General features: G+C 38.2%; 1 protein-coding gene across 1 annotated transcript in view; it reads right to left on the bottom strand.

Moving 5' to 3' along the window:
- Positions 1 to 708: 708 nt before the first annotated feature.
- Positions 709 to 15,448, bottom strand: part of TESPA1 (thymocyte expressed, positive selection associated 1) — a 37,160-nt gene continuing 22,420 nt past the window's right edge. Inside the window, exons 5-6 of the mRNA XM_058168670.1 lie at positions 10,375 to 10,583; positions 709 to 1,638 (exon numbers count right to left, since the gene is read on the bottom strand). Of these exons, the coding sequence (XP_058024653.1) occupies positions 986 to 1,638; positions 10,375 to 10,583 (862 nt within the window). The 3' untranslated portion in view covers positions 709 to 985. The remainder of the gene's footprint in view (positions 1,639 to 10,374; positions 10,584 to 15,448) is intronic.

Raw genomic sequence — 15,448 nt, 5'->3', positions numbered from 1 at the left:
GCCACACCCACCCTCAGTTCAGCAAAGAGGGAAAAAGTCATGATGCATCACATAACGACACCATGATGCCGTGAGTTTGACACACCTAAACTAGATGGGTAAAGGGAAGCATCTTCACAATTCTTGTACCTGTTTCTCATCTAGCCTCATTAGTCTCTTGCTCTCTCTCCAAGATGTAGCCTGTTTTCCCCAAAATAAGACATCCCCTGATAATAAGCCCAATCGGCAATAATTGATGATCGTACTTTGATGAAGGTATCTTTTCTTTTATGTACACTGAGAGCATATGCACCAAGACAAATTCCTTGTGTGTCCAATCACACTTGGCCAATAAATTCTATTCTATTCTATTCTATTCGGCCAAGCGCTTATTTCAGGGTTCAAAAAAATATAAGACAGGGTCTTATTTTCATGGAAACCCGGTAGTTCAGATAGAAATGAGGCTTTTTTGCATTCATGTATTCTTCATTACTCCAGCTCTTACTTCAGAGATGATGTAGTAAAAGCTTCTTAGCATTCACATATAGTTGGATTAAGCCCATGTATAAAATATCTGCATTTTTTTTTCTTTGAGTGGAGCATTCAGCAACATGATTAGTAACATTTTGCTTATTTCAGGTGCACATCCTCCAGCAAAGACTTGTGCTGAATTCAGATCTCCAAAAGCTATTGAATGTAATAATAAAAATAATAATTAATGATCTCAAGCAACTTTGTTATTGTTGTTGTTAGTTGCGAAGTCGTGTCCGACCCATCGCGACCCCATGGACAACAACTTTACCATCAATTAAATAATCTTCGCATTATCCGTTTAAAGTAGGCCTCTATTATTAATCTTCAGAGCACCAATATGGCGCTAGAGCTTTAATGTATGGAATTAGGCCACAGAGTACATGATTAAGATCACGTTGGAAAAGTTGGATACCTGCTTTTTGGGCATACACTAACTAAGAGGTCCATACAATCCTCTTCTTTTCTCAATGGATTACTCTTCATCAGATTCTTCACTGGTTTCATCTGGAGAGGTAGCCTCTGGAGAAGAATGATGTCCAAAATGGCATAACTCTTGGGGGCCAACATTGTCCAACGTCTTCTTTCTTGTCCCACCAAAGTGGAAAGAAAGCCACCCTGGCAAGGATATATCTGCATTTTTCCAAGAATAATATGGAGTTTCACAGTAGCTACAGGGAGAAATCACCAGTGGCGTCTCTACGAAGGCAGTCCTCGAAGAAACCACCCTTCTTCCTATCCTACTGTGACAAACTGAATCCTTTGTGGGCATTGCTTGAGTTTCATCTTCCAGATCTTCCACATTAAATGGAAATCGACCTTTGTGACCCTTGGATATCCCTTCCCACATTTCCTGTGCCATGCAATTCACAGGAGACTGCACAGTGAATGCTCTCAGGGGCCATCCTTTCTGGGATGAGGTACACAAGCGCATAGCTTTTTGCAGGGCATGGAGAGGAGATGAAGACTCTGGCTGGGAAGGAACAGTCCAGGAATCCGGGATTTCTGGAAAGGCCCAAAACAAGTGGCCAGGTGAGATCTCCTGCACTGGTGTCTTAGATAGATATGAATAGAGGCAGAAGCAATCATCAGCTGTTTCACCCACAGTTTGGACATCTCTGAATCGACCTGAAAAAAGAGCAGGGAGATGTGTCAGAGAGTGGGGGAAAACCTCACTCAGATTGAAAAAGCACTAACTTCTTCTTGATCTTTCAGATTTCACCTATTTGCAGGCAAGACTTGCAGTGCACACTGCCAGTTGAGAGTAAACTGGGGTGAAATGCTCCCGGTTCGGACCGGATCGCCCAATCCGGAAGCGATGGCAGCAAGTAGTTCAGAGAACTGGTAGCAAAAATCCCTCTCCCCCCACCACCCCGCCCATGCCCAGCTGAGCCATGCGATCATCAGAGGTGGGTTTTTTTTACTTTTAAAAGCATTTTTTCTTCAGCCGAAAAAATGCTTTTAAAAGTTTTTTTTAAAAAAGCTTCTGATGATCACACGGCTCAACTGGGATCATCAGAACCTTTTAAAAACATTTTTTTCTATTGTAGAAAAAGTGTTTTTAAAAGGTTCTGGCGATCCCAGCTGAGTTGCCTGATCATCAGAACCTTTTAAAAGCATTTTTCTTCAGCCGAAAAATGCTTTTAAAAGTTTTTAAAAGGCTCCTCTGGCAATCCCAGCTGAGTTGCCTGATCATCAGAGGCTTTTAAAAGCATATTTTTACAACCTCTTCAGCTGAAGAGGTTGTAGAAAAAATGCTTTTAAAGGGTTCTGACGATCCCAGCTGAGTTGCCTGATCGCCAGAACCTTTTAAAAGCATTTTTTTTTCAAAGTACACCCTATCTGATATCAGTGTTGCAACTCCTCTAGCTTTTGAAGTTCCAAATGCTTTTTCATATATTTGCATACCTTTTATATACATTCTATTTGAATCTTCAGATTTCTGATGGGTTTCTTGTAAAATAAAATATCTGGCAAATCCTTTTAATCTTAAACTCCAATCTTCTTCTTTTAATCTGATTCCTGTACCCTTCACATTCCATGACATTATTTTATAACTCCCATTTAAAATATAAATTTTTAATCCTATCCCGCATCTTCCTTTCTGTGCCCACCACCCGACATTAAACTACCATATTTAACATATAAACAACAATAAGAAAACAGAAAAAACAAAACAAAACAAAACAAACAATAAAGTACAAACAATCTTCTTCCCCACATCCTCATCGATTTCGCCTCTATAAAGAGAATGGGGAGAGGGACGTGCCAATGCCCGGCCACTTCTTTCGGCTGTCTATTTAAATTCATCACTCAAAAAAAGATAGCGATGACCCGCATTCAGCTTCAGATTTTCCAAGACTCTTATCTGCTTCTTCTCTTACTGTATCCTCACGACTCTTCTTCTGTTCAACCAACACAGGAGATATTTCTTTCCTCTTTAACCCTTTGGAGTCTTGCCCTCCAATAGCCCCCCTTTCTTCTTCTTGGATTGATGTTTCCACGTATGTTCCACCCATCTGAAGCATTTGATCTTTTATCTCCATTAAATCCTCCATCTCAATCAGTCCAAGCTCCGTAAATATAATAATGCATCTATATCTGGGGTGATTGTACGCATCCTTCCTTTATAAAAAAATTTCAATTGTTGTGGTGGCCTCCAATTGTATTTAATTCCATTATCCCTCAAAACTTTTGTGATTGGTTTTAAAAAAAATCTCCATGCCCTTTCTTCTCTTGATATATCCGGGGAGACTTGAATAGTCTTCCCTTCTAACTCAAAGCATCTCCCAACTCTCTCACCTTGGCCATAACTTCCAACTTATCACCAAGATTTGCGAACCTGACAAGCACATTCCTGTTAGAACCATTTTGCCTTCTATATCCAATTCTAAAAACACTTGCCAGGTCTGCTATTGTGAACGTAAGTTGCGTATCCAAATCATTAATCCATTTCAGAACCCGCTGTTTCAATTTATCCTCCTTTTCTTCTGAGATTCCTCTGATAACTAAATTATATTTCCTCATCTCTTCTTCCAAAAGACAAATTCTCTTATCTTGCTGCTCATTTTATAAAATATTTTACCAATTTGCCGATCTACTTTTACCTCATGCACATGCATCTGCTCCATTTCATCTTTAATCATTATCATTTCCTCTTTTTGTTTTGCAAAGTTTTCATTCATCTCTTGCTTTAAATTCTGCATTTCAGATGTCAGTTTCAATGTCAAATTATCTATACGCTCTGATAGTCCTGCTATTTTTTCCCCAATTTTATTTAAAGCTGCAGCAAGTTGCTGCGTTTCTGAAAGTTGTTGAGTCATTTTGAAAAAAACCAAAAAAATTCCCAAACTAAGATTCCAAACCAATTTTACAGAGGGTCTTAGTGAAGATCAAAGGACGACTGTCTTTTAATTGAAGCGAAGCGGCTTATTTGCACTGTTATCTTTCAAGTTCAAGGATACTCCACAAAGAAACACAAAACTTCACAGCTAACATTAATCAGCGCCATTTTTCCTCCACGACAGCAAAGCAGAAAGGAAGACAAACCAACTTAAACGAAGCAAAATCCTTTTTTTTTTGTAATATAAACAAGCTATTAATTTGCTCTCAAGAGAAAAAAAAATAAAGAAAAAATTAGCTCAGTAAAATCCTCTTACTGCCAAACAATCCAATAAAAAGTCAGTTTCTCTTCTCTTCAATTAAATTCTTCTTGGCTGAACTTCCGGAAGGCTCAAAAAAAAAAATTCTTCTCATTATCAAATTCAGTCCTTAATATTCAGTCCTTAATATTCACTCCTTAGCCTCAGCAATAGAAAAAAATTTTTTAACACAGAACAAGATAGTTAATTTTGGAAAAACAGAACACAGTAATTTATTCCAACTTATCTTGTCTGCCGGCTCGGTCAACCCACGCTGTAGAAACTCCTTAATTCAAGCCGTTTCAGATGACCTACCAGTTTTAAATTCAATCTGCTGGGCTGTTAACACTTTCAGTTCATGATTTATTAACTTTCATCCATAACAGTGCATTCCAAACGGCATAAATTCTCATAAATCTTCATTAATAAGCCCTGTGAAGTGAAGGAAAGGTCCTTACCCCACCACGGTCATGGCCACGCCCCCTAATTTTGGATGAAGATGGAAGATATGTAATAATTGTTGGAAATCTTAATGAGGAAAAAGTGACACTTGTTAATTTATATTTACCGAATGAAAAACAAAGAGAATTTCTTGAAAAAATAACAAAAATTTTGGAGAATGAAAGTGTAGGGAAAGTAATTGTGGCTGGGGATTTTAATTTAATCAGAGATAAAATAGATAGTACTAATCCCACCCGCTGTGGAGGAGCAAATAAAATGGGGATTTTAAATATGTGGATGCTTCGTCGATGTGTGGAGAGAGGTTAAAGGAATTGAGAGAGTATACACTTTTTTCTCTAAGATATATAATACATATTCTAGAATTGATTATATTTTTCTTTCTAAAGATTTGTTGAATAATGTGGATAAGGTAGATGTGGGAATTTAAAGATTCTGATCATGCAGAAGTTATGGTGGACTTAGATTTTAATTTTGAGAAAAAGAAGCTATTGGAGATATGACGAGAAATTGTATAAAATGAAAAGGATAAAAATGGATACTTAAAAACTGGAGGAAAGTTGGAGATTAAATGATAACGGGAGGTTAAATTTGAAATTGTTTGGGATGCGATGAAAGCGGTGTTTAGAGGAGAGTATTAAATTATCAAGTAGGAAATATAAAAATTATAAAATTAAAATGGAAAGAGATAAAAATCAGATTAAAGAATTGGAAAATCAATTTTGCTTACTAAAGAAAAAAATTCTTCAGGAGCTTAATATGTTAAGAAATAAAATGATAGAAGAAGATACAGAGTTAGTAAAAGAAATTTGAGATTTTAAATAGGAATTTTTGAATTTAGTAATAGAAATTCTAAATTATTGGCAAAGATGGCGAAAGATAAAAGAGAGAAGAGAGAAATTGGAGTTTTGATAGATGATAGAGGTATAAGATGTTATAAAAAATTAGAGAAATGTGAAGTGGTTAGAAATTTTGTTCAGAATCTATATTCAAAGAAACCAATTAATCGGGAAAATTGCAAAGCTATTTAGAAAAGTATTGGTGAAAATTGATCAAACATATAAGGAATTGATGGAAGAAGATATAACACAAGATGAGATTAATGGAATAATACAAAATTAAAATTAGGAAAGCTCCAGGTGAGGATGGATTACCTGTTGAGTTTTATAAAGAATTTAAAGAATTAATAATACCAAGATTGCAAAAATTATTTAATGGAATATTACATGGTGGGGAAGTACCTTCGTCATGGAATAGAACGGTGATATCCTTAATTCCTAAACCAGATAAAGATTTAGAAAGGATTGAGTCCTATCGGCCCATTTCTTTAATTAATCAGGATGCAAAGATATTTACTGCTATTATAAGTAATAGATTAAATAGATTTATAGATAGATATATAAGTTATAATCAAGTAGGTTTTGTGAAGGGTAGATACATGAGTGATATTGTTAGAAGAGTATTAAATATTATAGATGTAGCTGAATATAATGGTGATAAAATTGGTATAGTATCATTGGATATTTTTAAAGCTTTTGATTCTGTACAATGGGAAACAATTAAAGTAATTGTGGAGGCTTTAGGCTTTGGTAATAAGTTTATACATGTTATTTCAAAATTGTACCAAAAGAGCAGTGCAAGAGTGAAGGTGAATGGAATATTAACTGAAGAGATAAAATTAGAAGCTGGTACGAGACAAGGATGTCCCTGTCCCCAACATTATTTTTATTGGCTATGGAAATATTGACAAAATGATAGAAAAGATGAAGAATTAGAAGGATATAAGGGTATAAGATAAATTTGTATGGATGATACTTTAATTATTTTGAAAATGTAGAGAAAGATCTGAAAAGATATATAAGCATTTGATAGAATTTGAGGAAATGACAGGATTGAAAGTAAATTGGTCAAAGTCAGAATTATTGATGGATAGTAATGGTAATGAGTCTGAGAATATGCAAGAGCAATTTGGGATAAGGATTAAAACACATTGAAATATTTGGGTATAGTGCTTTCACTTAAGGTTAAAGAATTGAAAAAACTTAATTATGATGTGGTGATTAACGAAATTGAGAAGAAGATAGATAAATATAAAATTTTAAAGTTGTCTTGGTTTGGTAGAATTGCAATGTGTAAGATGATGTTGCTGCCCAAGTTCAACTTTTTATTCGAGATGCTACCACTAAATTTGACAGAGAAAGATATTGAAGGATATCAGAAAAAACTGGATAAATTTTGCAATGGTGGCAAAAGACCTAGATTAGTGAAGAAAATGTGGTATCAAAATCAAAAGGAAGGTGGATTAGGAATCCCCAAATTATTTAATTATTACTGTGCGTATGGTATCCGGATAGTGGTAAAAATACTTAAAGGTGAAGATAACTATTGGAGAGATTTAGAGTTAAGGGATATAGAGAAATTTGGATCAAGGTGGTTTTTAGATAAAGCAAATTTAAAATGTGTAAGTAGAAGTTATTGGTTAAAGGATTAAGTAAAATGTGGAACAAATTTGTTAAAATTTTAATTCGGATATAATCTTTTGGGGAGACAACTGAATTTGGCCGATTAAAAATAATATAAAACGTAATGAAGTGATTAAAGAGGAAAATATAGAAATTATTAGAGATTGGATAAAAGTTATGGGAAATGAAAGGAGGAATAAAGAAATTATTGAAAAATTAGGGTTAAGTTGGTTTGAAAAAATACAGATAGAAAATGGACAAAAAACTAAAGGAAAATTATTCGATAAATAGATATGAAACTGAATTTGAATATTTAGCATCTCGGATTATGAAAGATGAAATTGGGCTAAAGGGACTCGTTAGTAGGGTTTATAAGATTATAAATTCTGATGAAAAATTACAAAGAGTGATGAGGACAAATTGGGAAAAAGATCTTAATATTGAAATACCAGAGTCAGATTGGAATGTGAATTGGAAGAGTAGAATTATGAGAACTTTATCTATAAGGATTAAAGAGCACAATTATAAAGTTGTTTGAAATGGTATTTGACTCCAGTAAGATTGTCACAAATGGATAAAAAATTAGTAAAAATGTTGGAGATGTGAGATGGAATTGGGGACTTATGAACATATGTGGTATAATTGTGATAAGGTTAAAAGTTTTGGCAACAATTGGAGAAAATGATATTTGAAATGATGGGGAAAGTAATAACATTGAGAGTGGAAACTATATTATTGTTGGTAATTAAGGAAATAGAATTAACAAAATATGAAAAGAATTGATTAGAATTATGATTATAATAGGTAGAATTATAATAGCTAGATATTGGAAACTAGATGTGATTTTTAGAATAGAAGAGTGGAATTCTGAAATGTGGAAATTAGCTTTAAATGATAAAATGACATGTGATATTAAAATTAGAAGTGGTGTGTATAAAGAAGATATTTTCTGGAAGACTTGGAAACCATTTGTGGACTTTGCGCTTGGAACATTGGACGCTTCAGTACCTGTACCTCGAGAACGTGGATTTTGGCAATCATGAGGATATATCCGAAGACCCAAATCTTCCTTTTATGTATAGCACAAGGGTGTAATAATGTATTTTTTTTTGTTTGTTTGTTGTAAAAAAAGTAATAAAATAAAAAAAAAGCATTTTTTTTTGCAGAAAAAATTTTTTTTGTAGAAAAAATGCTTTTAAAAGTAAAAAAAAAAAAAGTTGGCCACTCCCACCCAGTCACATTACCCCACCACCACCAAGCCACGCCCACAGATCCGGTAGTAACAAATTTTATATTTCACCCCTGGAGTAAACATACTGGTATGATGACAAATATTTGAATGTTTGCACTCTTATTTAAACAATGCTAATTTAATAGCACTAGGTCCACCTTGGATGGCTTGGGCAAATCAACATACAGAAGCAACACCTGATTCTCATCTCTATTCTCATTCAATTCTATTCCATTTCTGGATTCCTTGTAAATGCTGGATTTTGCATAGGTTAGCTAGTCACCGGGCGTGAGGTGGGCAGCCATGTAAATGTGTTTAAAAAACAAAAATGGTATTTGTGCTTGAGGGAGTAGACCCCCCATTTGTGGTCGCACCATACAGGCAGCTCCCACGTTACCTCTGTATGTGTGACCAAAACAAATAGCCTCTGCGTTTTTCATTCCTTGTGCAACTTCAAGGTTGTATAAATCACAACCAGCAATATTTATGGCGATTGCAGGGTCCTGGGAATCATGTGATCCCCTTTTGCAAGCTCCTAACAAGCAAAGTCAATGGGGAAGTCAGATTCCCTTAACAACCGGATTACTAACTTACCGACTGCAGTGATTCACTTAACAACTGTGACGAGAAAGGTCGTAAAATAGGGCAAAACTCACTTCGCAAATGTCTAACTTAACAACAGAAATTTTGGGCTCAATTTGGTCGTAAGTCAAGGACTACCTATAGATGTAGGTACAGACTGGGAGGCACAGAGATACACCTGGGGAGAATCATTTTAAAATTAGTGTTAAACCTTTGTGTGCTTATTGATTTACTTGAAGGTGGGGAACACATAATCTTCCACATAATAATAATAATAATAACAGAGTTGAAAGGGACCTTGGAGGTCTTCTAGTCCATCCCCCTGCCCAGGCAGGAACCCTACACCACTTCAGACAAATGGTTATCCAACATTTTCTTAAAAGCTTCCAGTGTTGGAGCATTCACAACTTCTGCAGGCAAATTGTTCTACTCATTAATTGTTCTGACTGTCAGGAAATCTCTCCTTAGTTCTAAATTGCTTCTCTCCTTGAATAATAATAATAATAACAACAACAACAACTGAGTTGGAAGGGACCTTGGAGGCCTTCTAGTCCAACCCTCTGCCCAGGCAGGAAACCCTACACCATCTCAGACAGATGGTTATCCAACATCTTCTTAAAAGTTTCCAGTTTAGTTTCCAGATTAGATCAGATTAGTTTCCACCCATTGCTTCTTGTCCTGCCCTCAGGTGCTTTGGAGAATAGTTTGACTCCCTCTTCTTTGTGGCAGCCCCTGAGATATTGGAACACTGCTATTATGTCTCCCCAGTCCTTCTTTTCATTAAACTAGGCATACCGAGTTCCTGCAACCGTTTTTCATATGTTTTAGCCTCCAGTCCCCTAATCCTCTTTGTTGCTCTTCTCTGCATAGTGCTGAACCACATATTGCTGAACCACAACTTTCAGCTTCACATGTTATAGGCTGTGCTGACTGGAGTTATTGGGAGTTGTACTCCCTCAATATCTGATCAACCATAGATTCTCCACCCTGTTCCTGAATTGTTACCCTACTGCCTGTTGATCTTTTCTAGGGATCAGAGAGATCAAAACCAAGATCCTTTTCATGCAAAGTCAATGTTTTGCCATTGAACAATGGCCTGTTCCTGCCAAAACAACAACAACAACAACAACAACAAACAGGTCTTCTCACCTTCTGAGAGCCCACTTTCAGAACCTCCAGTCCCGTGGTGAAATTCAGTTTTTTTTACTACTGGTTCTGTGGGCATGGCAGGGGAAGGATACTGCAAAATCTCCATTCCCACCCCACACCAGGAGAAGGATACTACAAAATCCCCATTCCATCCCCACTCCTGGGGGAAGAATATTGCAAAATCTCCATTCCCACCCTACTCCAGGGGAGAATACTGCAAAATCCCCATTCCCACCCCACTCTGGGACCAAAATACACAAAATTTCCGCTACTGGTTCTCCAGAACCTGTCAGAATCTGCTGGATTTCACCCCTGCTCCAGTCGTGAAGGAGACACTTACTTACTAACATCAGGCAAGGATCCTCCATCTCGATCCGCTGGATTTGAGCTCTTAGAAAGAGAGGGAAATTTATTCCCTCAGCTTGGGATGGAACAGAGAAGAACCGATCAGGAATCCAAGTGGCAGCCTGTGCTAATTCTTCTGTGAATCCCAAGTTGCCAAGAATGGTCTCAGCATCAGTCTGACAGAGGTCCAGCACTTCTGAAATGCTAAAAGGGAGATGATGGCGAGAGGCTGAATTCAGGGAATGATTAATTATTGTTTACTATTATTATTATTTACACAAAATGACAGTATACACAGCAAACAAGATAACTATGCTGGATTTCATATTATTATTATTATTATTATTATTATTATTATTAATATTATTATTATTATTATTACAGTATACACAGCAAACAAGATAACTATGCTGGATTTTGTATCACAGATCACTAGTTGAACACTTCCCAAGCGTTTAGGACTGCGTGATGTATCGGTGAATTATGCAAGCAGATCCCAGTAAGGTGGCCTTCTGCAGCTGACCAATGGTGATCTTGTCAGCGCCAATTGCTTTTAAGTGCTTTCCTAGGTCTTTAGGAACAGCTCCCAGTGTGCTGAGTACCACTGGAACCACCTGCACTGGTTTATGCCAGAGTCTCTGCAATTCGATTCTCAAATCTTGATATCTGGTGACTTTTTCAAATTGTTTCTCATCGATTCTGCTGTCACCAGGTATAACAATGTCGACTACCCACACTTTTTTCTTTTCTACAATCGTGATATCCGGGGTATTGTGTTCCAAAACTTTATCAGTCTGTAGGCTGTAGTCTGAAATCCCACAGTAGTTTTGCATGCTCATTTTCAATCACTTTTTCAGGCTTATGATCCCACCAGTTCTTTGCTACAGACAGATGGTAGTTGTGACACAAGTTCCAGTGGACCATCTGAGCAACTGTTGTGATGTTGTTTGTAGTCGGTCTGAGCTATTGTCTTACAACCGCTCAGTATGTGATCAATGGTTTCATCTGCTTCTTTGCAGAGATTTGGGATCATCAGCAGATTTTTCTATTCTGGCTTTGATTACATTTGTTCTAATGGCTTGTTCTTGGGCCGCAAGAATTAGGCCTTCTGTTTCTTTCTTCAATGTTCTGTTGGTCAGCCATAACCAAGTCTTTTCCTTATCTACTTTTCATTGGATCTTTTCAAGGAACTGTCCATGTAGTGCTTTGTTATACCAGCTGTCAGTTCGAGCTTGCATCGCTGTTTTCCTATATTGATACTTGGTTTGCTGTACTTTTAGCAGCTTCCTCTTGTTGACTTCTATCAAAGCTGGTTCAACACTGTCTTTCACATAATCTGCCAGAGCATGTTTCTCTTCTTCGACTATCTGCTTCACTTGCAAAAGTCCTCTGCCGCCCACCTTTCTGGGAAAATATAGCCTGTCAACGTCACTATGTGGGTTTAGCGCATAGTATATGGTCATGAGTTTTCTTGTTTTCCTATCCAGACTGTCCAGCTCTGCCTCTGTCTAGTTTACAATTCCAGCAGTATATCTGATAACGGGTACGGCCCAGCTGTTTATAGCCTTGATGGTCTTACCGCCATTCAGTTTACCTTTTAGAAGTTTCCTGACCCTTTGCATGTATTCTTTGCTGACCACATTTTTCACTTGCCCATGCTTGATATTGTCCAACTGGAGTATGCCCAGGTATTTGTAGGCTTCGGGTTGTTGCACTTGATGGTTTGTCCATTGGGCATTTCAATTCCATCACTTTCTATGATCTTCCCTTTCTTCAGTGCCACTGTGGCGCATTTGTCCAGACCGAACTCCATGCTGATGTCAATGTTGAAAACTCTAACTGTATTGGTCAGTGACTGGATTTCAATTTCTGATTTTCCGTATAGCTTCAGATCATCCATGTACAGCAGGTGAGAGATTTTCTGTGAATTTTTAGCAGTTTGATAACCCAGGTTAGTTTTCTGTAAAATTGTTGACAGGGGGATCATAGCAATGACGAACAGCAGAGGTGACAAAGAATCACCCTGGCAAATCCCTCTTCTGATGTTGACCAGTCTGTAGTCTGTGTTCTGAAATCCCACAGTAGTTTTGCATGCTCATTTTCAATCACTTTTTCAGGCTTATGATCCCACCAGTTCTTTGCTACAGACAGATGGTAGTTGTGACACAAGTTCCAGTGGACCATCTGACAACTGTTGTGATGTTGTTTGTAGTCGGTCTGAGCTATTGTCTTACAACCGCTCAGTATGTGATCAATGGTTTCATCTGCTTCTTTGCAGAGATTTGGGATCATCAGCAGATTTTTCTATTCTGGCTTTGATTACATTTGTTCTAATGGCTTGTTCTTGGGCCGCAAGAATTAGGCCTTCTGTTTCTTTCTTCAATGTTCTGTTGGTCAGCCATAACCAAGTCTTTTCCTTATCTACTTTTCATTGGATCTTTTCAAGGAACTGTCCATGTAGTGCTTTGTTATACCAGCTGTCAGCTCGAGCTTGCATCGCTGTTTTCCTATATTGATACTTGGTTTGCTGTACTTTTAGCAGCTTCCTCTTGTTGACTTCTATCAAAGCTGGTTCAACACTGTCTTTCACATAATCTGCCAGAGCATGTCTCTCTTCTTCAACTGTCTGCTTCACTTGCAAAAGTCCTCTGCCGCCCACCTTTCTGGGCAAATATAGCCTGTCAACGTCACTACGTGGGTGCAGCGCATAGCGTATGGTCATCAGTTTTCTTGTTTTCCTATCCAGACTGTCCAGCTCTGCCTGTGTCCAGGTTACAATTCCAGCAGTATATCTGATAACGGGTATGGCCCAGCTGTTTATAGCCTTGATGGTGTTACCGCCATTCAGTTTACTTTTTAGAAGTTTCCTGACCCTTTGCATGTATTCTTTGCTGACCACATTTTTCACTTGCCCATGCTTGATATTGTCCAACTGCAGTATGCCCAGGTATTTGTAGGCTTCGGGTTGTTGCACTTGATGGTTTGTCCATTGGGCATTTCAATTCCATTACTTTCTATGATCTTCCCTTTCTTCAGTGCCACTGTGGCGCATTTGTCCAGGCCGAACTCCATGCTGATGTCAGTGCTGAAAACTCAAACTGTATTGGTCAGTGACTGGATTTCAATTTCTGATTTTCCGTATAGCTTCAGATCATCCATGTACAGAAGGTGAGAGATTTTCTGTGAATTTTTAGCAGTTTGATAACCCAGGTTAGTTTTCTGTAAAATTGTTGACAGGGGGATCATAGCAATGACAAACAGCAGAGGTGACAAAGAATCACCCTGGAAAATCCCTCTTCTGATGTTGACCAGTCCGTAGTTTTCACTTCCAATAAACAATTCCGTTTTCCAGTGCTTCATCGTATTTGCAATGAAATTACCGATGCACTTGCATATTTTGTATTATTATTATTTCAGCGCCTATAGTGCTCCTTCCTTCAGTTTATCTCCACAACAAGAACCATCTGGAAGGGCATGACTTTCACAAAGTCACTAAGTAAGCTTCCACGGCTAAGATTGGACTTGAATCAAATTCTTCCCAGTCCTACGCCAATACCTCAACCACTACATTGGTGGTCTCATACAAGCTTTATTTCTCCTTTACAATAGGTCGTGAGATATGCTTGTCAAAGAAGGGATGGAATGTAGTGAAAAGGCGAATCCCAGGGTGGGAAGGTGGTGCTTTCCAGGGGAATAAGAGACCACTCAGTCCAATATTTGGTGTGAGAGAAAGAGGGTGAAGACAGACCCTTCCTAATAGTTCTCAGAGTATATGGTAAATGCACATAATAGAATGCTTTGTCTGACAAGATTCCCTGTGGACACAATAACGAACTCAGCTTGGAAGAATGGTGATTTTGGGGCCTGTCATCAATCTAGCCGACTAAGCACTCTACTATCTGCATCTCCCATTTACTTTGATATTATTAGGGAGGGGCTGTCTTCACCCTCTTTCTCTCACACCAAATATCTGTACTGTCTCTTATTCTCCTGAAATGCAACCCTGCCCTTCTAGGGATCCACCTCCTCACAAAATGTCTATGGAGATTTTCAGTCATCTAGGTTGTGGCTGTCCCAAAGGAACTTTTTTCAAGAGGAAACTGGATTTTTTTTTCCTTTGAAGACATTTTGCTTCTCATCCAAGAAGCTTCTTCAGCTCTGACTGGATGGTAAGGAATGGAAGGATTTATACTCCTTGCAGACAACTGGTCATTTGCATTGTTTTTAGAGAGTCATTGAGGCCACCTGGTGGTTTACCTGTGTTGTCAGGGTCACCTGAGTAGTGCAAATGGACAGAGGGGGGGAAGGGATACGACATCATCTATCTGCAGTCTACAAAACAGTCCTTTCAACAGTTCCAGGAAGGCTCCACACCCATTTTCAGGTGACCCTGAGGACACAGATAACTTCCAGGTGGCCTCAATGACTCTCTAAAAGAATGCAAATGACCCAAGGAGTATAAATCCTTCCATTCCCCACCAGCTGAAGAAGCTTCTTCAGCTCTGACTGGATGGTAAGGAATGGAAGGATTTATACTCCTTGCAGACAACTGGTCATTTGCATTGTTTTTAGAGAGTCATTGAGGCCACCTGGTGGTTTACCTGTGTTGTCAGGGTCACCTGAGTAGTGCAAATGGACAGAGGGGGGGAAGGGATACGACATCATCTATCTGCAGTCTACAAAACAGTCCTTTCAACAGTTCCAGGAAGGCTCCACACCCATTTTCAGGTGACCCTGAGGACACAGATAACTTCCAGGTGGCCTCAATGACTCTCTAAAAGAATGCAAATGACCCAAGGAGTATAAATCCTTCCATTCCCCACCAGCTGAAGAAGCTTCTTCAGCTCTGACTGGAGGGTAAGGAATGGAAGGATTTATACTCCTTGCAGATAGCTGGTCATTTGCATTGTTTTTACAGAATCGTTGAGGCCACCTGGTGGTTTACCTGTGTTGTCAGGGTCACCTGAGTAGTGCAAATGGACAGAGGGGGGGAAGGGATACGACATCATCTATCTGCAGTCTACAACACAGTCCTTTCAACAGTTCCAGGAAGGCTCCACACCCATTTT

The sequence above is a fragment of the Ahaetulla prasina genome, chromosome 2, assembly GCF_028640845.1.
Source record: "Ahaetulla prasina isolate Xishuangbanna chromosome 2, ASM2864084v1, whole genome shotgun sequence".
Taxonomy (NCBI): domain Eukaryota; kingdom Metazoa; phylum Chordata; class Lepidosauria; order Squamata; family Colubridae; genus Ahaetulla; species Ahaetulla prasina.
This window is presented reverse-complemented; position numbering and strand designations above follow the sequence as displayed.